We start from the raw sequence: 23,093 nt of genomic DNA, 5'->3' as shown, positions 1-23,093 counted from the left end.
CCAAGATGACACAGTCCTGGAGGCAGCTGGGCTGGCAGACTGGCTAATGAGGAACAGCTGCAGAAGAGAGTGCACTGGGTAAGTGCTAAGCAGCCCCAGGCTTTCAAGTGCTAATTTCTGCCAATGCAGCCAGATCACAGTGCCTCAAGAGTCTCCACCTGCACCTCTACCTATGGGGAATGGTCCAGCAATGTTTCTTCCAGCAAGCAGTCTGGCTGGCCTGAGCTTAGGAAGGAGCTGGAGCTTGTGTTTTGTAGCCAACAGAGGTGCTAGCAGCAGCAGCAGCAGCAGCACAACCACGCGGAGCCAGCAGCTGTAAAAATAGAGCTTTTATTTCCCGTGGTGTGTGTGCAGCATCCTCGCAGCGGTGGTGGGGCGGCGCGGAGGTGGGAGAGCATGTGCAGGGCTAGGGCTGCACCTGGGGGCTTTTGGGTAGGAAAATAAAATAAAGAAAAAGAAATTCCAGAGAGTTGCAAGACACTTACAGTGGGGGCAAACACTGGGAGATAAGCCATGAGGTTAGGGATAAGAGCAAGGGGTTGGTGGGGCGTAAGACTTGCCAGGATCATCCAGGCTGAATGAGAAGAGCAAAGCTCTGTGGTTCAGCAGGACTTCTGCTTTGGCGGGGGCGGGGGCTTGACCAATACTCTCCACTCCCCCCCACCCAGTCCATGGCCTACATGGCAGAGAATCAGCCTGAGGTACTCACAGACTCCCCTGGCCAGGGGACCTGATCCTGAGCAGGCTGGCCTGGATAGAGTTCAGTGCAGGGAGGGCAGTCACTCCTTTCTAACCAACATGAGCCATGTCCTCAAGTTGGCATGGCTGACATGGCAGTGGGGCCCACAGGGAACAGGGGGAACACTTCTGGCACTGTCATGGGAAATTATTCTGGCACCAGTGGGGGAAGGAAGGAGCAGCCCTTGAGGCCCTGTAGGGAAAGCACCTTGTTAGCAGGACTTGGAAGGAATCCCTGTGAGATCAGAGCCAGAAGGGCCTGGTTCTGCACTGGCAATGGGATGGCCAGGCCCCTGGGGCAGATAAAGAGCACCAGCTCCCCCCTGCCTGGCTTCCAGTGCCTCCATCCTGGCTCAGGGCTCTGTTGCTTCCAGGGCTCCACAGTGTGAGAGAAGAACTGGGCACTGCCCCCCTGCCCAGATCTTTCATGGGTGTAGCCCCATGGACAGGTGCTGTGACCCCCAAAACCTGTCTTGGGAACTCTCCCTCCACAGGGAAAACAACAGAGTGGAACAAGGACACTGCCTACAACAACGAGCCATACCCTGTTGCCTGGTTTCCTAGATGAACAGTTCCACTCCATGCCGAGCCAGGCCTGCCTGGCACAGCCTGCAGGGCCTAGGAGGACCAGGCTCACTGACCCATCTCTTGAGAACAGGGAAAAGCCTTCTTGCGTAGGCCACCCGCAGGACTCTGATGTGCTTGGGGGCTGGTAATGGAGCTATCCTGCATACCCTGCCCTGTTCTACAAGGGGCCTAGTCAGTGCTAGTTGTGCTGGGGTTTGGTCAGGTGGACATCAGGTTCACTGAGAACTGGCCTGAGACCCCGCCAAACTCATCGCATCTAAGGGGCCAAGTTAGCGGTTGACCCCAGCTTCACAAAACCCTCCCTGCCCAACAAGGCAACTAGGGCTGCAACTGGCTCCCCTGGCCTAGCCCTGCCTCCTCTTCTGTGGCAAGGGATGGGAGCATGATCCGTGGCTTCAGAGGGTAGTGGAGAAAAACGCCCACCAGGAAGTATTCTTTAAAAAAAAATAACAACAATAAACACCGGCCCCCCCAGCTTTGGAAAACTAGTATCAAAGGTCTTTAAAAAAATCCCTGCCTATTGCAACAGTGAGAACGCAGGGCTTAGCCAGAGGAGGGGGAGGTGGGAGTGTTGGCAGAGAGATCTGTCTCCAGGAAGAAGGGATCAGTACATGGGCATGAGGGGCAGGGGGCAAACAAGCCACTTGAGTTGTCCCTGACCCACCAGGCACTCCTACAGCCTTTTGGGAGCTTGGGTTGTGGACCCAGCCATGGCAGGCACTGAGCTGGAGCTACACCTATGCACCAGGATATGGCTAGGTTGACCTGATACCTCAGCCCTGTGCTGACTGATGTCTTTCACCCGGGCCTGGGGTTGCTGGCAGGAAGAGCAAGCTGGAGGGGGCAGTCAAGGTAAGTGAGGCTACAGAGGAGCCTAATTCAGCCCCATGCTCAGCTGCCAGGATCCTGCCTTCTGCCTCAACTAGAGCAGCATTTCTCAACCTGTGGGTCACAACTCAAAAGGGAGTTACAAGAATATATGAAAGGGTATGAACAAACTTTAAACATGGATTATCCTTTAAAGGAAAAAAAAAACATGGGAAGCTGTGGCTTTTCCTTTGCAGGCTGGCAGAGTTCCAGCCTGCAAGGGGCTGCTTGGGGTCCCCCATACCCCCTAACCCACACACTAAGGGCCTGGGGAGCAATGGGTTGGAAGTGAGGGGCACTGGGTCTAAACTGGCCATTGATGTTTACAGATGGGTTCTGGTACAAAAAAGATTAAGAACCACTGAGCTAGAGGCATTGCTGCCTTCCATCCCTTTTCCCTCCCTATGGAGCTAGGCAGAGGCTAGTGTCCAACCTGGCCTGAAATCACCCCATTAACATCAGGACTTTAGCAATGATTTAGACCCCACATGAGGGCTGGGCACTTGCCGGTAGGCATTTCTCTCCTTGTTCTCACATTTTTTTCAAATGCAATTTTGCTGAGCAATGAGTCCTTCCCTCTGCCATCCCTGGAGCTGGACTTGACATGTGTTCCAGGCAGCCCCCCACCCCTCAGTGATGAGCACAAGGAGATGGAGATAATGGAGGCCTGTGGTGAGGTCAGGTGTGACCCCGTGGACACATTCACCTAAAATGCCCAGGTGCCACAATCCAGTTGCAACAGCCCAGATGCATTTAAATACATTTGGAAGGCTAGGGGCTAAGCAAGAAACTGATGCCATGGACTATCATGCAGCAGGAGGACAGACTCCTTCATGACAAATGGCCAACATAGGTGCTGGACTGGGGGACCTGGGGATAGGAGGAGTCTTAACCCTCTCTTTGCCAAGGCATCTAAATCAACATGGGCAGCAACTGCTTTTCTCAGGCTATATCCATGCATTAGAATAGCCGTCCCTTCAACCAGCACTAGCAGAGCAGCATGCATTTCCTGCCAGCAGCCAAAGGCATTCAAGCAGATGTATTTGGTTTATGGTGGTTCACTTGCACCTGCCCCTTTTTGCCCCAGGGTACATACAGGTACCCTGGACCTTGCTTTCACCTGTCCATTCTGGTGCAGGGGCTGCATTAAGGAACCATCCCCCCCTCTCCTCCACTGCTGCATGTCTACTCAGCTCCTACATATGAGGTTGGACCCCTCCCATCTGGTCAACCATTGTCAGGAACCATAGAGCTCCTTGTGCCAAAAAACAGCAGTCAGGGGCTGCACTCAGAGACAGACGCTCTGGGAGCTGCTTCCCACTGAGGTCGCAGTCATCTGTGAATGGGCCCATGGTACCTTAAGGAATCAGCTTTGCCTTCCCATACCCACAGATCTGCAGCTGTCACTGGTGGGTACAAGGAGATGGGCAACCCAGGACTGGACTCAGCCAGCTCCTGCATTCACAGGGGCCCTCTCTCTTGGGGAGCCCACTTATGCAGGCTGTGCCGAACCCTGCATGCCCCCATGTAATACTTACCTACGCCCCACACTTAGATCAGATCAACTCCTTTCCTTCTGCCACTGCAGGGACACTGGGCCCAGCTCTTACCTCACCTGAACCCATGAAAATCAGATGCAATTTCAGTGACGTCTGTGGGGAGGAAATCAGGCGTGTCGGTTACCAGGGAGAGGAATGGGTGCTGCTGGACCCAGAGCTGCTCAGCCGGCATTAGGAGTTGCTCAGCTAGCACCAACCAGTGAACACAGCTGGGCTGCAGACAGCAAGCTCTGCCCTGGCTGCCTTCCAACCCTTGGTCCCTCACTTGAGTTACAAACAGGGTTTGAATTACACTTTGACTCTTGGGGTGGGGGGGGGGTGTCTGCAAAAAAAAATTAAACTGGTTCATTGATTAACAAGCCTACCAAAGTTTCATAGTTTCTAGGGTCGGAAGGGACCTGAGTAGATCATCTAGTCTGACCCCCTGCCATGACAGGAAAGATTACTGGGGTCAAACAACCCCAGGAAGGTGTTCATCTACCCTCCTCTTAAAGACCCCCAGGGTAGTAGCCGGCACCACTTCTCTTGGAAGTTGGTTCCAGATCCTAGCCGCCCTGACCATGAAGTAGCGCCTCCTGATTTCTAAAGTAAAAAGCAACCTGATCAAGACCCCCCCAAGTTATGATTTTCAAATCTTTCAGGGGGGCTGTTGTCTCTTATGGGTGGGCTCAGCCCCTACAAATGCCCCCTTAATTCACACCCTGGTCACAACCAGAAGTTCTGGGGCATTAGGGCTGAGGGTTGAGTATGGGGCTTAAAGCAGCCTTGTCCCCATTTCCCAGGGACTGCTATTTCAATGCAGGACCTGACTAGCTGCATTTGCTACCCTACTGCACCTGCAAGCCAGCCTTGAGGGACCAGTGCAGTAGAAACCAAGTCTGCCCCCTGTGGGGAGCAGCTGTGGGGTGGGTAATATCCTCCTCCTGGCCTTGACAGCTGAAGGCCCAGGTCAAGTCCCTTTGCAGGTGCTAGCAAACCCAGCTGCACTGCAGGAGCACTGGGCAGTACAGCATTCTAGCTTGAGGGTTGCAGGCTCAGAGTTGGCAGGACAGGAAGGGGGTTTCTAAGTGTGGGTGAACTGGGAGAGGTCAGGAGGCGGAAAACACTTGTGCCCAGCAAGCCTGCAGCCTCCCTCTCTGTATCCAGAGGGGAGACCCCTCCCTGGGCACAAGGAACTGCAGCCAGCCATAGCAGGAGTGGGCACCACTTCTAGGCACTTCAGGCTCAGAGGGAGGTGCACTTGCTTGTGTCAGCACTGAATTGGGTCATTTCTGTACAAACTGGAAGATGCTGCGTCCCAGCATGCACTGCTGTACTGGGATAAGGACACTCAGAGCCACGCACATCGTTATGGATGACATCCCCCCACCAGGAGCTTGAGCCTCTATAGCTCAGGCTGAAAGATGATGTCCTCTCTAGTCAGGAGCTGCAGCAGCAGGGTCAAGAACAAAGCAGGGCATGGACCACCGACCACATAGGGCAGGGTACCACTGCCCACTGGGGGACACAGTCTCCAGGAGCCACTGATGCGGACTGAGGGTAAGGGTTCTGCAGCAGCCTGCAGGGCTGGCTGCAGGTGTAGGTCTAAGCTCCAGGGCCCCATAGGGAAGCTTGCACATGCCCTGAACATGCAGGCCCTGGAGAAGCTGATCCCAAGAGTCACATATGCTGGTCATACCCAATATTTCAGCTCCTGAAACTGGAGCCTAATAACCAAACCAAGCAGGACAGGCACAAAGGAGAGGGGAAGATTCCAGGAGGAGTGCCAGGGGGCTGAGGATCCAGGCTTGCTGAAAAAACAGACCCCAGTGCAAATGCAGGGATTTCAGCAGTGTTCAACAGAGCACAGCTGGAGAACATACCTGAAACATTGCTTTCCCAGCATCACTGCCCTCTGTCAGCATCACTCAGGTCCCAAGCAGGCTGCTTCCTCTGCAAACGGTGCCAGAACCCTTTGCTGCCGGCACCCATGGGGCCGTCAGCGCAGGGTGAGAGGTGCTCATCCTGTTTAATTAGCAGAGCTACATTCTCTAGTGTGACGCCACACCTCGCAGAGCAGGCCAGTGCATGGGGATGAGTGGTGAGCAGACATCTCAGGCTCCAAAAGCAGGAGGGCAGGGAGGCACCTGGCCATGCAGAAGACCTGGGGTGGTCCTGGGGAACCAGGCTTGTGCTTAGATCCTTGGAGGAGTTCTAAGGCTCTGGAATAAATTCCTCTTCCCGAAGGTAAAAAAAAAAAAAAAGCCATCTAATAGAAAACTAGTCTGCTCAGCAAAGGAGGGGCTGAGACCAGGTTACTGGAGTTGGAAGCTACCCAGGAAGCCAGGCTGAATGCAGGCTGGGAGGGTTCTCTGCCCAGCTCTTGCAGTGAAATCTGCAAATATGAGGAAAACCCACCATTTGCAGACCAATGGTGTCGGTCATAAGCCACTGGCTGGGCCCAGCCTCCTTCCATCCATCGCAGTCTCCATGGCAACAACGGAGGCCAGTGATGGAGGGCACCCACGGTGGGTTGCAGCAACAGGACTTAGGGGGGCCGTGGCATCAGTGGAAGCTTTCCGAGCTGGACCTGAGGTGGAAGTGGGAGGGTGGGTGGCTCTGAGCCGAGCAGCAGGGGAAGGCATGGATGGATCCAGAGGAAGGTGAGCTGAGGGAGCACAGCGTTGGAGAGCCCAGCTGCGATGGGACACAGGTGGGCAGCTGGGCGCAGTGCACTTCTGTCTGTGAGAAGCAGGCCCTCTCTGTGTCCGACAATGGGAGTGGAGGGTGGTAAGAGGGGCTGCAGGGTAAGTCTCTCTGAGTGGGGAACCCCTTGCCTTGCAGGCTGATGTCATGGGGGCTCCTAAAACTGGGGAGCTTGGCAGAGGCGATGTTGGGAGAAGCCCCCCCGCTTGCAGGCGATAGCGGCACCACGGTGGACATGTGAGCCGAAGGCGGAATGGGTGACTGCTCACTTCCACCACTGGGGTCCAGAGAGGAGAGGCTATGGAGGCTGTAAGGGCAGGGCAGGGTGGGGCCGCACAGTGGCTGGGCGCCCAGCTGGGTCTGCAGTAGGTTCATCATGTGCTGCAGCTCTCGGCTGAGGTGGGAAACTTCCCGGTTGAGGTTATTGATCTGGAAAGGAAGAAGGGGGACAGATGTGAGGAGCAATGGGAGAAGTCCTGAGCACCAAATGCCACTGTCCCTCCTGCACTCTATGCCTATCCCCTGCCCCTGCTTCCCCACTGCCTCTGCCCCATATGAGATCAACCACCTGCATGACCCACACCCCTTGGCTGGCTACAGCCTGGCTTCCAAAGCAGCAAAGGATTGTGGGATAGAGATGTTGGTTTGGATTGGGACTGATCCAGACTGCAGCTAGAGAAAAATGGGTCAGGAAGGGCTGTGTTGCTGTGGTAGGACAGCCTGCTCAACCCATACCTGTAGCCCAGCCCTGAGCCCAGCCTCTTTTACTGTGCATGCTCACTTATACTCCCTGGTCAGGGTAACTCTGCTGCCACCTCTACCAGATGCAACAGGTCTGCTGTGTTTTCTGACTCTTGAACCCCACTACCTATGCAGCCCTGGCCACAACTTTGTCTGCTGCTGCAAAAAGGAAAGCTGAAGCAGAGGGTGCATGTGGCCTTTAGTTATGGTAAGTCCTATAAAAACATGTGGTGGCCACAGAGGTTTCTTGTCTGTGTCTGTCTGCAAGAGTGGTCACTTTGACCCACACATCAGCTCCCTGATACTGCTTAATAGCCCAGCTCATTAGTAGCATCTGCAACCAGGCCAGGGTCTCTGGAGAACTGCTGTTTACCATGAAGGCTGGCTGGGGAGAAGAGGAAAGCCCAGGAGGCAGGGTCACAGATGCAAGAGCTCTGCAATGAGCTGAGGGTGCTCTCATACCTGTAACCCAGACCCACTCCACTGTGAGCTTCCACACATGGGACCCAAGAGCTTGGGCCCTATGACATATGGGGGTGCTGCTGGAGGAGGACTGGACTGCAAGAGAGTCCCCTCACATGGGGGATCCAGACAGCAAGCTCTCTAGCCAGGATCAGGGCCGGCAAAGGATGCTGTTGGAATCCTTGTGTGAGACCAGCACTGAGCCACCCTGGTGCAGCCTGAGCTCGCGGCAGGGCTGTGCCTGGACTGTGGGTACTGTGAAACCCCTCCTGTTGCTCCCTATGGGCTGCATCTATGGATCTGTCTCAGGATATGGAACACAGGTGTGGACCTACTGAGCACATGCAAGCGTAGCATGTCCCAAGCCTAGGCACAGAGCCTAGGGGGAGGCTGAAGCAGAGTCTGGGGAGGAAGAGCTCTGCAAGAGCTGTGCTAGCTGCTATGAAAAGAAACACTGCCAAAACAGGCAGTGCTAATTTTAAGCCCAGGCCACCTGAGTCAGAAGCACAGATGCTGCGTAGCCATGCTGCACAGTCCAGAGTAGCCTCTGGGCTGGTTCAGGCAGATGCTACATCAGGATCAATCAAGTCTAGCTGGGGCTGTTTTACTTTTCAGATCAGCAATGTTCAAGGAGCCTCTCTCAGGATGGACCCAGCCTTGCGAGCAACACAAGGGAAGACACCATACAACACTTGACATACAAGCCCCCCAGTTGCCAAGTGCCCCTTTGTACCTCTTGGTTCAGTCTCTGGACATTCTGCTTTATCTCCTCTGCTTCTGCTGCTAAGGCTTGCTCTGTCCCTGCAAGGAAGCCCAAGGAAAATCTTGGAGGAGGACAGAGCATGCCCTGATAGGCCCTCTACAGCTTGCAGCTCACACGGGGGGGCCAACCACCAGCCTTCCCTAGCGATGCCCCATGTCCCAGAATCGGGATGGACTGGTCCCCCCCTTGCCCCACCCCACCCCACTAGGTCTCATGTGGGGACCAAACCACAATGGTGCAGGTGTGGGAGAGGGGTGTTGCTTTAAGCTGCTGGGCTCTGTCCAAAGGGAAAGCAGAGTGGTGCCAGGAGCTGTCCCCCTGGGATTCCCCCCACCACCAGGAGCCAGCCCTGTGCCAGCCCATGCCAACACCATGCCAGCCCCTCCTCCCTTGTTCCTAGGCTAGTTTTGCAAGAGGCTTTTCTCAGTACAAATAAATGACTAAGCCTCATAATCCCTGGGGTGGAGGGAGGTGGCCCTGCATTCATGGTACTGCTTCACTGGACTTGCCCCAGGTCACAGAGTGAGTCAGAGCCATGGATTGAACCCAGGAGTCCCGCCTCCCATGCTTTAACCACACAAACCACCTCCCCTCCAAATCTGGGAATAACTGCTTCCCCAGACCCACAGGAAACATTCACTCTTTTATGTCCAACAATTTCTGCAGAGACAGAGAGCTGCCTGAACCAGCTGGCCCCCATGGCCTGAAGCCTTTGACCCCAGATCCCAGGCAGGGTGGGGGTGTGAGGGTATGGGTACTCAGGTACCTGACAAGGGTGAATCTGTGGTTGAGCTCGGCAGGGGCAGGTCCACATTGAAATGGAAGGCTTGCATCTCTGACGTCCCACCATCATCTTCAATCCCGTCAACAACTCTAGGGAGGAGGGGAGGCTTGAGCCCAGGCAGCAGGTGAGGACCCTGAGTGAGGCCCCTGCCTGGCACAGCATATCTGAGCACCCTCACTACCTGGCCACTTACATGGTGGCAGTGGACATATCTACCACTACAAAGACATCACCCCTGTGAACTCACTGCTTCACAGGGTCTGTACCTTCCTGCCCAGGTCCTGCTGCTCTGTTGCCCCTTGACAGCTGGTATGAAAGGAGCCATTGTGTCTCTTCCTTGGGATTGGGGCTGAGCAAATGTTGATGATCCCATCCCTGTTGGCACCACCTGCTGCTTCTTCCCTGATGGCAACATCACTGGAAATGCTGGGGCTGGATGGGGAGGGAGACTGATCCACACTCTCTTCTCCACAGCAGGAGCATCCAGCTTGAGGTTTGGCACCCCAGACATAGGGCAGGGTGCATGGGGGGGGGGGGCCCTGTGTGTATGTGGGCGCAACTGCACTGCCCGACTGCCCCAGGAGATGCACTGAGACCTGTGTATCCAGGGCTCTTGCCCCAGTACCATGAACTGACGCTGTTTCAGCCAGATGCAAGAATGCCCTAGTCTGGGGATGAAGGAGCCAGGCTCTCATGGGGGAACAGCAGAGGAGGGTTGTGGGGTGTGGGGCACTGCTCAGCTCCATGATGTACTGATGCTTACCAGCACCTCTAACCCTGCTTTGCCTCTCCTGCCTTGGCGCCTGCCTGCCAGAGCTGCCCGAGTGCCCATGGGCACAAGCACTCTCTGATCCTCTCGAGTCAATATAGCACCTCCTGAGAGCCTGCAGCAGGGACATACAGGCAGGGGCAGAGCTATGGGGCTGTGGCCTCTCTGCTTGGCAGCTGGCAAGTAGCTGGGCAAGGGTCAGAGTCAGGACCTCAGCAGTATTTCTGCTGCTGAGGTATGAACTCTGGAGACATCCAAGCTCTCTGGCTGCTGGCCTGCCTACACAGACATGAGATAAGCACCCGCATACATGTGGGCCTGGGGTGGGGTGGTCAAGTCCCTGTGAATCTAGTGAGCCTGGCTCCGGGGACAAAGTTGATCCCAATCACTCTTCTGAGATGACTCCACATTCTGGGGCTGCAATTTTTCAATCACAGGCACACAGATGACAGGTGAAATGCACATGACCCCATGGGGAGAGCAGCATGCCCAGTTTGGCAAGCAAATGGTGCAAAAGATAGATGATTCCAGGCAGAAGCAGGGATCACAGATACACCAGCTGGGTAAGGGAGAGGGACAGTGCAGGCCACTTGCATATAAGCAGTCCCTGCCTCTCCAGCACAAGCAAACATGCAAGGTAGACTCAACCATGAAAATGAGGTCACCCCTGCAGACATGCATGCACACATGTATGTGTGCCAACAAGCACCTCAGAGCATAGATATGTGCACATGCCACTATATACAAAAGCACATGACAGCATGCCCCTCAGTCTGTCTTGAGGCCAGTCATGTGGCTGCAGCCCTCACAGACCATGGCCCTTCCATCACCTCCCACCTTTACCTGGGGCTGAGGTCCGGGGGGCCATAGGTGTTCAGGGAGGGGATCAGCAGCTTGGCTGGCTTCCGACCATTGCTGCTTTCGCTCTCCAAGGGCCGGTTGCCTCTCCGGCACTGAGGGGAGGGGCTCCTGCCCCTGGTACAGTGGGCAGGAGAGCGGCAGGTACGCCGCAGAGCTGAGAACTGCCGCAGGTCGTCACCTAGCAGGCTGCTGAGGGATCCACAGCGCACGGGGCTATTAAGATTGGGCAGCAGCAGCTTCCGGCGTGTGATGGTGGCCGGTGAGGGGTGGAAGAAGTCATTGGGCTCCTCTTCGTCCTCGTGGATGGATGGAAGGGGCTTCTCGGGGGTGGTCCCACCCTCTGAGCGAGCCTGCAGGGACAGGAAGGGGGCCAAATGTCATGGTTAGTGCAAAGAAAAGAAACTGAGATCCAGGGATAGCAAGTCAGGACACCTTCAGCCTGGCACTGGCTTAGGCCCTCCAGAGGGCTGCTGGATCTCACCCTAGTGACAAGCACCTTGGGGGTTGTGGTTTCTTTCTAGGGAAGGACAGTATCTCAGGGACACCTTTATCTCAGCGTGGCCCAGTTCAACCAGGAAGCAACCTGATCTACTGCTCCAAAGAGCTTTGCAGAGAGTGAGGCCCTGTCAGTGCAGGAGGACAAGGCAGCCCCTATGCACTCAGCCTTGGCTCCAGACAGCAGCACTGAAGCCTAGGGACAGTTCCTGGATATGAGAACAACCTCTGCACACCTGGGGGATCTGCATGCATGTATGCAGGGGTCACTTCTCCTGGTTCATTTGTGTTCCAAAGAGCCCTTGCCACTCACTGGGATGCCCAAGGTACAAACCTGAGACAGCCTGGGGCAGTGCGCCCCCCACTGCACACAGCACAGACTCTAATTACCTGGGACAGCCGAGGGGATCTGGAGTATCGGAGGAGCCCCTGTAGAGAAAGCAGAAGACAAAAGCTAGCTAGCCACACCTGGCACCCTCTAGCGCACCAGCACCCAGGGTCAGTGCCTGTGGCCAAAAGCCAGCTGGCAAATCCTCACATGAAGACACTGAGCAGCAATCCACACAAGATGTGGGGGGCCCTCCTGCTTTCAGGAGAGAATTTTCCTCACCAGCAGCCTGGGGTACATTACAGAGTTACGTGGGTGAAGTAGAGCTCCCATTCTTCTGCAGCTGTACGGTTGGGGGAATGAGGGGAGGGGGCTCTGAGGACATTTCCTCTGCAACTTCAGTCAGGTTCTACCCTCCAAGATGCACAAAATGAGTTATCCCTTCTCCCTCCTTTTCCCCCTATTTTTATTATGAACAGGACCTCAGTGCTGAATGCTTCTGCCTAGAACCTTCTTCTGGGTCATGGTCAAAGCAGGAAGGAAGCCATTTTCTTGTCCTATTTTAGCTCCCACTGAAACATCACCATGATCACTTGTAAAGATAATCCCCACCATGGGCCAGACTCTCAGGAGCAGCAGATGCTTCCAAAGCAGATCCCAGCTCTGCTGGGCCAACAGGTTAGCAGCTGAACTCTCAGTTCCACCCCATCCCAATCCTGCTGCCCTCTCTTTGCTTTAGCTCTGTAGCCCATTCATTTTACAATGTCAAAAAAACAGTTATCAAGGCATGGTCAGCAGTGCCCGGAGAGTAAGGTTTGCCAGTTAACCAGCAGAGGGTGCACACTACCCAGAGTTTTGGTAGGTCCTGCATAAATAGTGGGGCATTCTTTATATGCATTTACAAATTTCTCTAGGCTAGATATTTTGGAACAAGGAAGTAAGACTCTAGGAGGAAGCTTCTCCAATTAGCTCTAGAAACAGCTCGATATGTATTCTCCAGCTAGGCATGCTGGGAGCCAGCATGGAAGCACTGCTGTACAAAATCCCTAGCACTTATTTATTTCAGAAGGCACAGAGTAGGCAAACAGAAAGGGGAGGATGAGCAACGCGCTGCTATTTCTGAAGCAGAACGTTCCCGCCTGATGGCAGAAGTCAGCAGAATGACTAAACTTACCAACCCTTCTCCCCCTCCCCCTGGGGGGTGGAGACATATGCCAGGCATGGAGGGCTGGTGCCCAGGCACAGTGCTCTCTCAGGGTGCTCCTGGCAGGAACACCTCATGCTTCATCCTCACAACTTGGCAGCAGCATCAGCTGCCCAGCCTCTGCCACCCCCAAAAAACTGCGGACTCGACACTTTCCCCTTTGCTTTTCGCTAGGAAGATTAAATTGGTTAATAATTCAAAGCCTCTTGCCTGCAAGATCCTCATCCTGCTCCCAACTAGCTTTGCTAGCAGAGACTCCAGCACTGCTAGCATCTTCATGATGGATGGATGGCTGGGAGGGAGGAATAATGTCCCACAATACAGCAGGAGGGACCTGCATGGGCAAGGGGCAGAGCAGAGCTATTGGGCTCTGAATTTCCCCATGAGGGCTAGGGGAAATGTGCCTGCTGGGCTGTGATGGGACAGCCACCTGCTGGGTGGCCACATGTGCTACCAATGCCCAGGTACCATGCTGGGTACAGCTGGCACTCCCTACTGTTTCAGTGACTTTATCCACCCACACAAGACAAGTTCATGCCCAAGGAACTTGAGGTATGCAGGCTGGGACAGGAAGCCTGGGCCATCAGGCCAAGGTCACCCTGCAGCTGTTAGATGGTGCAGAGGTGAGATAGGCATCTTGGGATGGGGGGTGAGGTTGAAGAGTCAGTGGCTTGTCTGCAGGCAAGGAGCATGCAGCAGATGCAGGGGGCAGTAAGTTCTGTGCTAGGAGTTTGCAGACATGCAGCAGCTCCCTGTAGACAAGAGCCTTGAGAGCTTACCCATGTCATGATTCTCCTAACCTTGTTATGGGGGAGGGGAGGGACAAGAGGGCTGGACAGGGCTTGCACCCACCTCTGCCTCGCTGCCCTCCCGCAGGTTGAAGGTCAGATCCTGCTGGATGTCAGCCATGAACTTGCTGGAGTACTCAGGGTATAGCTCTAGCACCTCAAAAAGGCCACGCAAGCTGATGTACTGAAGGTCACAGTAGGTCAGCGCCTTGACATCCGCATTGGTTTTGATCACCTGCTCCTTGCTTGGCAGGTCTGCCCCAATCAAGTCCCCTTTCCCTGAGGGAGAAGGGACAGACTTCCTCAGTCAAGGCCTGGTGATGGGAAGAGCCCTAGGTTGCCCAGAGCCCATGCAGCTGAGTTTCCTCATAACTCCAGGGAACAGCAAGCCCCATTGCTCAGATGGGGAGGGGGAACTGGCCTAGACTTAGCTGGGAACAGGGCCCAGTAGGTGGGAAACCAGCCACAAAAGACAGAAAAGGACTGAAGCAATGCAGGGTTTGCCTCAGGATCACAGGAGCAAGCTGGCAGCCTGGCATGGGCACAGTTTGCTCTTACCCTGAGGAATCCTGCCTGCTCTACCACTGGGGCAGGGCAGGCAGAGGAGAGGGAAAGAGAGAAACCCAATTAGCCCCATTTTGGCCACTGCCTCCCCTCTCCAGGGCCTACTGCCACCTGTTGCCCAGTGAGACCAGAAAATGCTCTGGCACACCCATTCCCCTGCCCTCCCACCATGCCATTGGCCTCACCCAGGATGGCCAGCACCATGTTGTCCTTCAGGACCTCGAGGGAGCCGGAGCAGACAAAGTAGTTGGCCTGCAGAGCATCACCCTGGCGCAGCAGGTACTCGCCCGGGGCACAGAAGGAGGTCTTGATGTGCAGAGAGAGGGCACGCAGGCAGCCTCGGCTGGCTGCCTCGAAGAGTGGTAATTGCAGGATGTCCTTGTTGAGGTGCATGGCGATATCAGCCCGTAGCTCATCAGGGAAATCACGCAGCAGCTGTTAGGGAGGGGTGACGCTCAGAGCATTGGCAGGGAGACAACGCATACCTGTTCCTGGGCCTCTCACTGCCATGGACACTTGAGCCAATGCCCAGGGCACTGGACAAAGTGGCTTCTCTGTTGCAGAAGATGCCAACACCCAGTACTGGAGATGCCCAGGAGATACTGACCTCCCCCCATGCATGCTCCCAAGGACCGAGCACCTCCAGCACAATCAACCAGGCAAGGTTTGGGTAGCAGGTCAAGAGTGGTTTTCACGACATTGCATGCCCTGGCCTCCAGTGGTGAGGACCACAGGGCCTGCCTGGTTGTGGGGAGAGGAGGGGGCAGGAGAAATCCCAGTCTCTCCCATCCTGCCCTTATCTCTGCCTGTGAGCCGGACCCTGGTGCCAGGCAGCCCCAGGTGGGTGCGTGAAAGGGTTTTGTGTCTGCAGATAAGGTGGCAACACAAGGGACTCTTGTTTAAAGCAATGGACCAGCTGGTCAAGATTATCCCAGCAATGACACATGCATACACCACCCCCCACATGCACACACAGCACTTGGCAGCCCCTGGCTTTGCACTGCACTTTGCACTTCTGCTTTGATGCTCCCTGGCTTCCTTCATCAGGTCTCTGCCTCCCCTTTGCAGGCCTGGCTGCACCTTCTTGTTCCCCACCCCGCTGGACCCCTGGGATCAAAGCCTCCCATACCTCAGCCTTGGAGCAGAGCCCTTGCAGTTGTGGCCCCAGAGCTGCTGGGAGACAGACTGAGTCATTGGAGAGGAAAAAACAGAGTCCTCCAGGCCCCTGACCCCACTGAGGGTGATGGGGGGCTCAGGCCCCTGACCCCACTGGGGGCTTTTGTCTGTCTCAGCACTGACTCTCCCTTGGCAGACAAGGAGAAACCTCCCCCAGGCAGGTGTCCCACTGCACAGCTCTCCACCACCTCCTCCCACATTGGAGGTCCAGGAATAGTACCCAGGTGTTCTGGCTGGCCCGTTGCTCTTCATCACCCCTCCCTGCCACCTGTATATGGCCTGAGCTGGTGCAGGGACACATTTGTGGCTAGCATGGGACAGGGCTGTGAGGGGTGCGGAGGGAGAGAGGGGCACTAGAGAAGCCCACAGGCAGGACTGAGGGGCACCTGTGACTTGAATGGCAGGGAAGAGCTTAGGGGATTTAAGAGCCTGAGGTTGGGCTTGTGCCTCTGGCTGCAGCCCAAGGCAGAGGCGATCACTGGGATTCACAACTAGGGCCAGCAAAGATAACCCCTCTCCACCCCCTCCTTCCTCAGGCTCTAGGTCCTAACAAGCTGATTTGGGGCCAGTTCAGATGGGCTCTGGGTAGAAGCTCATGGGCTCCTGCTCCATGAGGAGGATAGTCCTTGCTGACATGGGCTCCCAGCTTACCTGGGGTGCTTGGCACAGCAGGCAGGGCCCTGCTTCACCTCAGAGAGGTAAGTCTGGAGAAGGAGCCCAGGCGCAGGAAGCTTATGGAGGGTTGTGCCAGAATCTGCCATGCTGGCCTCATGACACCGTGCTCTGGAGCCCACAGGCAAAGTCAGGGCCTAACTGGCACAGCCCCAGCAGCACTTCCTACCTCATTGGCATCGATGCCGTTGTTCACTGACCAGGTGGTCTGGAAGTACTCCAGCATCCTCTGCTTGAGCTGCTGTGGGAGGCGGTGGACACGGATGAAGTCCTTGAGGTCCTTCATGCGGGTGTGGTAGAGCGAGCGGCGTGAGTACATGCGCTGGATGATGGCCGTGACATTGCCAAACACCACGGCATGCATCAGCGCTGTGGGGGACGGGCAGGGGGCAGCGTCAATTCCACAGGCATGCGTGCTCCTAACCACGCACAAGGGACAGGGGCCCAAGGGCAGGGCTGTCCTGCCCAGCTGCTGCTGAGAAAGGTGCAGGACACTCCATGGTGCCAGAATACCTTGTTCCCAGGGAAGATTCTCCCTTACCCTCACCAGCTAGAGGACATCTTCCAAGTGGGGCAGGGGCTCTCCCTCCCAGCGACGAACCCAGTTCCCACTGATCCTGATGCCCTGGCAGCCAGCAAGATAAGACCATGCCCATGCTGTGGGAGCCTGCTCTAGGAATCCCACCCCAGGCCCATCACTCTGTCTAACACTCTCAGCACGGGGAGGAATGACCCAACCCCCTGCCCCATTCACCCCTGCCTGCCCCACCCCCCACACTTGTGCTACCCGCCACCCCACCTACCCAATGCCAGAGTGGGGCATATGCATGATGGCTGCCCCCTCTCCCCGCTCACCCCCAATGAGCATGGTGCAGATGGAGAAGATCTTTTCGGCATCGGTGTTGGCACACACATTGCCAAAGCCCACACTGGTCAGGCTGCTCAGGGTGAAATAGAGGGAGGCGATGTAGGCGCTGCGGATAGAAGGGCCTCCCACAGAGTTGTTGATGTACGGTGCCTCCAGTCTCTTGCCCAGCTCATGGAGCCAGCCTGGGGTTAAAGCCAACCACAGCCTGGGGTTAGAGCCACCCAGTGCTCGGCTTTGGTTTCTGTGGGGTCTCAGGATGGTGTAGTGCCCATGGCAGCTAGTTTATGGTGGAATCTCCACCCCCGCTCCTCCCCCAGCTCTCAGCCTGTGCGCACACAGATCACAGGTGCAAGGGGCACTGGGACTGCTCCAGCCATGCTGGTCTGGAGCCAGGAGCAGGTCTCTAGGGCCAGGGCAGCACCGGGGGGCATAAAATCAGAGGAGTACTCATCCATCCAAACCCAGCACTGGTACCATGAGTAGTGGGAGCAGGGTCCAGCAGTCCCCCAATTTCTCAGCTACAGCCTTCTGTGGCACTGACCTTTTGGCTGGGGATAGGCCACAGCCACCCCCACCTCCAATAAAATTAGTGTTCAAAAGCAGCTTGTGCCTGGACAGGATAGGAGAGCACCTTTAGTGAAGGGAGTACACCATGGCCCAGACATTAAGAGTCCAATCCCTGTGACCTGGATAGCCAGGCTCACATCTGCCAGGGTGAGGGGGGGAGACCTGCTCTAATACCCAGCCCTGACAGAAACAGCCCAAAAATTTGCACCCCCTCCACTCCTCTCCCACCCCCGTTAGCCCAGCCCATGCATACAGGGGGTCTCACAGGGATTATGGCTTAGCTAGCAACCTCCCTCCTCACCTTCACCTCTGCTGTGCCCTCTCTGGCATGCCTTCATGCACCAAGTCAATGTCTAACAGTTATGCGTACGGTGCAAATCCCCGAGTCCCCCCAGCACTGTTCTTTGCCTACATGGCCACGCCTGCCACTCAGACAGCAGCTACGCTCAGCCTGGCTGTTGCAGGAGCTGACATATGACCCTCACCCCCAAGCAGGGGCCAAGCCAAGACCCTGGGGGAAGGGAAGGCTGCCTTTGTATCTGCTCACTGTCCCTCAGCATCCAGGGTTGCTTTCCGACGGAACAGCTCCCATGCACTGAGCTACCTTGTTGTCCCAGCCTTGTGCTGCTCCTGGGATGGAAAGAAAACTCAGCTGCGATGTCCTGGGTTCCCTTTGTTCCCTTGGACACCTGTGGTGGTTCACAGCTGTGCCCCTCAGCTGACACCTGACTGCTGCTGACTCTGCTCCAACTTCCCATGGTCAGTGGGAAGGACAATTTGCAAAGTGCTTTGGGGGAAAAGGCAGATGTAGGGAAGCAAAGGTTAACAAAACCTCTGCATGGAGGCCTGGCAGGTAGGTCAGTGTCATGGACCCTTTGTGGGTGTGAAAACAAGACTGACAGTCCATTGGAGAGCAAGGAATGAAACCCAGGAGTCCTGACACCCAATTCCCTGCTCAAGACTACTGGACCCCACTCTCCTCCCAGAGAAAAGAGTTCTGGCCTTGACTACCCTCTTGCTCAGGAGTCCTCTTCCACTGACCCCTTGTGCACATCCCCAAGAGACACTAAGGTCCCAGTAAATGATGCAGAACAACATCTGCCATTGCAACCAGGTTCACTCACCAATGTCCCAGGTCAGGGGGTCGTTACTTTCCATCTCCTTCCGGCCAATGACGTACCAGATGCAAGCCATCCAGTGTGCAAGCAGCGCAAACATGGACATAAGCAGGGTGAGCACCATGGCACTGTACTGGGAATACCTGTCCAGCTTCTGCAGGAGCCGCAGAAGCCGCAGGAGACGTACGGTCTTCAGCAGGTGCACCAGTGAGGTCTGGGGGGGTTGATGAGAGACATGGTTTGTCACTGACTGCCATCACTACAACATGCTTTGTCCCCTGTGGATGGACAGGAGCTTGAGATATGGGGTAGGATCTGGATGGGAAATGGAGTCAGAGGGCTCATCATGTGGCGTGCACCCTGCTGGGCAGCCCATGAAGAGGAGCCCCTGTTCAGTCACCACTTAACTGCCACTTCAGCTCTCAACCTTGCCTTTGCCTGGGTGAGGCTTCACCATGGCTCTGCTCCACAAGAGAACTACATGTTTCCTGAAAGAGTCCTGCTACTTCAAAGTTGTTCCCAGTGAAAACCTACCTTTTCTCCCTGCCCCACTGTTAGGTCCTGACATGGTTCCCCTCCAGAGACAGAAAACACTTCCCTTCCTCCAGAGAGAGAGATACAGCCCCATCACTGCAATGATCCTGACCTTGGAACAGTTGGATATTTAGCTTCAGTCTCACTGATCACCTTCACACTTCTTTCTTGGGCTGTGAAAACCTGAAGCAGCAGCGTGAAACCGTGAGCTAAGGTACATGTTTGACAGCAAGCACAACTGGCCACCGGAGTGGGTGACCCAGGGCAGTGGTGAAGTCTCCACCTCTTGAGGTCCTGAGGCCCAGGCTGGAGGTCTTCCTGTGTCAGTCAGGATGAAATCCAATGGCTTGCAGTAGACAGGGGCGCCATGCTAGAGATCCAAAAGTCACTTCTAGCCTATGACTGTTCAAGGTTTCAGGGAATGGTTTCATAAGATGGTCCGGTTTGGAAGCAGCCTCCTAGGGCCACAGCCCCCAGGTCAGGGTGGAGATAGTTTAAAGTAGTGATCCTCAATGGTTGGGGAAGTCCATGGCACCCTAGGGTGCCTTGAGATCCTTTCAAGAGTGCAGTGGGGCAATATTCCCTCTAAGGAGTAGCGGTCCGTGAGCATGGCGCTTTGGTCCCACCTCCCCTTTTGGCACGGTCCGCCGGTAAGTGTCCCACAGTAAGTGTCCAGGTGGGAGCAGGCAGGGATCGGCCACCACCCTTCTCCATGCTAACTGCTGCCCAGAGCAGTGCAGTGGAGTGCTGTGGGGCAGCCATGGGCTGGACACAATCAATTGGTAGAACTGGAAGGGAGGCACAGAGGCCAGCATGGGACACTTATCAAAGGCAAGCTCCTCACTTCTCACACAGGGCAGGCAGCGGCTCCTCCCCAAGGTGAGGCGAGGCAGGGCTGGGGGCTGGCGTGGGCTCTGCCGGCTCTGGGGAACTGCTTCACTGGTCTTCTTGCTCCCCAAGGAGTCCCTGTCCCCATCCCTGCCCCTGCCTCACCTTGCCTTGGGGAGGAGCCGTTGCCTGCCCTGCATGAAGAGTAAGGAGCTTACCTTCAGTGTCCCACACCGGCCCTGGTGCCTCTGCCGCACTCCACGCTCAGCTCCTTTCTGGGCTGGCGTGCGGCATTAAAAAATTGGTGCGTGGCAAGATTTTTAATTGTATGTGGCCATGTATGCATGCAGCTTAGAGGGAACCGTGCTGTGGGGTCCCATGCAATGTTAGCAAAGTTAGGTATGCACACAATTTCCAAGATAAATCTAGAGATTTTAAATAGGAATCCACAGTGTTAAAAACTTTCTGCCCTGTTGTGGTCTTTCTAAGGTCCTGGCAGCAGAAAAATTGCTCTTGTATGTTTTCATAGTCAAAAAATGAATGAGAACTAAGAGCTGGCATTTTCTGAGTGGTGACTTGAGTCTATCAAGGGGTCCTTGAGATTAAAATGGTTGAGAACCACTAGACAGTCTGAAGTTGGAGCTATCCCTGTTGTTATCCTGTCTAATGTGAACAGGAAAGCCTACAGCATTAGGTGGGCATGGGGTCACCCTGACTGGAACAGAAGTCAGCAGCATCCAATGAAGGAGCCCTGGGCCCAGGTGAAAGAGTGGAAGACACGTTTCTTCATGGTGAGGGCTTCCCCAGGATCCTGCCTCAGTCATGGACTCTTACCTGGGGAGTAGAGATGGTGCAGGGGTGTAAGTAGAGCAGAAGCAATGTGATCCTCAAGGTGGCCAACACAGCAGATGTAGCATGGCAAGGATGAGCCCCCTACAAAGTTGGAACTGCTGGAGGTGAAGGACTCTTCCCTGCCAGCACCACAGCTATGATCATTGCAGTGGAGACAGGGGGTGACCCCAGTAAGGGCCTCCTCTGCCTAGCCCTGGAGCTGAGGTCCCTCTGGTTGGGAGAGGTGGCTGAGCCCGAGGCAGCAAGTCCCTTGAGCATGTGAGATGGACCTGTGTAAAATTTGGATTCTTCCAGTCCTGGTCCACAAACTGCACAAACTCTTTCCTGTCACGGCAAGGGGTCGGACTTGATGATCTGCTCAGGTCCCTTCCGACCCTACCTACTATGAAACTCCGTCCTAAGGGTAGAATGGAGAGGTTCATAGTGAGCTGCCTCATCAGAGGACAACTGGGGAGACTGTGCCTGGAGAAGGAAAGATGAACTTGCTGGGGAAAGGACACAGGCAGCTGTAAATCTGCCACTGGGGCTGCTTGGTGTGAGGCCAGTAAGATCTGCTTGCAAAGGGGAATCCCAGGAAGATGTTACAGCCTTTCTTCACAAGGCAGAGACCTCCTGGCTTATCCAGATCCACTCTGAGGACTAGGAGCTGTGGTTTCATTCACTGGCTCATCAGGAAACCCCACGTGGCTCAGGACCTCTGGTTTTCCTGAATGCACATTTCTTGCTTCTTGCTTCTTTGTTAGGCAAGGGTCTCCGACAGGAGACTGCAGGGTGGGAAGGCTGGAGCAGCCAAGTAGAGCCACACAATCAAGGGCATAGTGTGTGTGTGCACACAGCAGCACCAGGCAAAGGCTGACTCTATGCAGACAGCTTGCTCATTGTGAAGACACCTCCATGAACCTTCCCCTCCGCTTCTCGGTGCTGCTGAGAATCTCCTGGGCCTGCATCTGAGACTCTCTCACTGCAGAAGTCCAGAGCTCCCTCTCCAGCTGGGCTTCTGCAGCAGCCCACTGCTGCCCTTCTCACACCCAGCACTTTCCCTTCCCCAAATATCACTTTAGACACAGGCTTCCTCCTGCACCTGAGCAATGGCCTCCTCCATCTCCTTCCTGCAGGAAGCCTGTGGGCCAGTGCCTGATCACAGGCTGCTCTCATGCACATGTCCTGGCACACAGGTCAATGAGGACAGGAGCAAAGGACCTGAGCTTTGCTCAACCCAGCAGCTCTGGTGATTCAAGGGCTCCCAGGGGGCACCACGCTGCTCCCCAGTGCAACTGCTGCGCCTGCAATCAGGATAATTACAGGCTTTGCACTCCGTGTGGCTGGGCCTCACACCTCCTGGCTCCCTTCTCCAATTAGCAAAGGATGCCAACCAGGGAGGGAAAGCTGCCTGGTGACAGCCCCACACTCCCAGCAGCTCAGCCCTGCTTGGGCAGGCAGCCATTAACCCCTTGGCACCCAGAGGCATAGAGCTTCCCAAGGCAGAAGGGGGCTGAGATTGGGGCCTGGGAGTGGATGGGGGATTAAATTGCTGGGGCTCTCAGCTTTCTGACAGACAGAGTCCTGGAGACTAACCCTGTACACACCAAACATCCTACACACATGCAGACCCACCACAAACAATGCTTCTCCCTGCAGAGGAATTCATCTCTCTCTAAGGAGGCTGTGATATGGTGTGGGTGGGAGGGCTCCCTGGAAAGACCCATCTGAAATGATCTGGTATCAGGTTCTTCTTAGGACTTAACCCTTGAAATACTGCATCTACTGTGCATCTGGGCAGGGTCAGCAGTATTTTTCAGGTGGCTCTCAGGGCAGCAGCAGTGAAGGAAAGCTGGTGGTCTGTGCATGAAGGACCTTGTAATGTGGGCTGGCACCATAGACAAGGGAACTAAAGTTCTTCCCTGGATGCTCCCACTTCACTGGCTTGCTTTTGGGTCACCCTCTTTCACAAGATGTCCTGCTTCTGACAGGAGCTTAGTGATCTGCATTCAGGTCTGTGGAGAGCTCTGCAAGGCACAGACCCATCCCCCTGCCCATGGTGACATGCACTAGGTGGCCATAGGTAAGTGAAACTCTCCTCTTGCATCAGTCATGTCTGCCCAGGGATCAACCATGAATACCCTGCAGCCCATTTCCACCTCCCCCACTCCACCCATTTGCATTGTTTCAGCACTGTCTGCTTCCCAGTATGTGTGCATGCACCTATGTGCAAGAATGCTTCTGCAAGTAGAAGTGATGCCAGGCATGGATGGGACTATATTTGCAGGTGTGTGTTGGACAAT

The 23,093-nt window shown here is 55.3% G+C and overlaps 1 protein-coding gene across 1 annotated transcript in view; it reads right to left on the bottom strand.

Moving 5' to 3' along the window:
* Positions 1–342: 342 nt before the first annotated feature.
* KCNH4 (potassium voltage-gated channel subfamily H member 4) overlaps positions 343–23,093 on the bottom strand; it is a 48,210-nt gene continuing 25,459 nt past the window's right edge. The window contains exons 7-16 of the mRNA XM_090044374.1: positions 18,604–18,811; positions 16,900–17,094; positions 16,214–16,413; positions 14,382–14,631; positions 13,697–13,911; positions 11,703–11,741; positions 10,800–11,167; positions 9,170–9,276; positions 8,374–8,441; positions 343–6,866 (exon numbers count right to left, since the gene is read on the bottom strand). Of these exons, the coding sequence (XP_089900500.1) occupies positions 6,297–6,866; positions 8,374–8,441; positions 9,170–9,276; positions 10,800–11,167; positions 11,703–11,741; positions 13,697–13,911; positions 14,382–14,631; positions 16,214–16,413; positions 16,900–17,094; positions 18,604–18,811 (2,220 nt within the window). The 3' untranslated portion in view covers positions 343–6,296. The remainder of the gene's footprint in view (positions 6,867–8,373; positions 8,442–9,169; positions 9,277–10,799; positions 11,168–11,702; positions 11,742–13,696; positions 13,912–14,381; positions 14,632–16,213; positions 16,414–16,899; positions 17,095–18,603; positions 18,812–23,093) is intronic.

Source organism: Crocodylus siamensis, chromosome 4, assembly GCF_052110815.1.
Source record: "Crocodylus siamensis isolate JL-2025a chromosome 4, ASM5211081v1, whole genome shotgun sequence".
In the NCBI taxonomy this organism is placed as follows: Eukaryota; Metazoa; Chordata; order Crocodylia; family Crocodylidae; genus Crocodylus; species Crocodylus siamensis.
The sequence above is the reverse complement of the archived record's forward strand: the minus strand, read 5'-3'. Positions and strand labels throughout refer to the sequence as shown.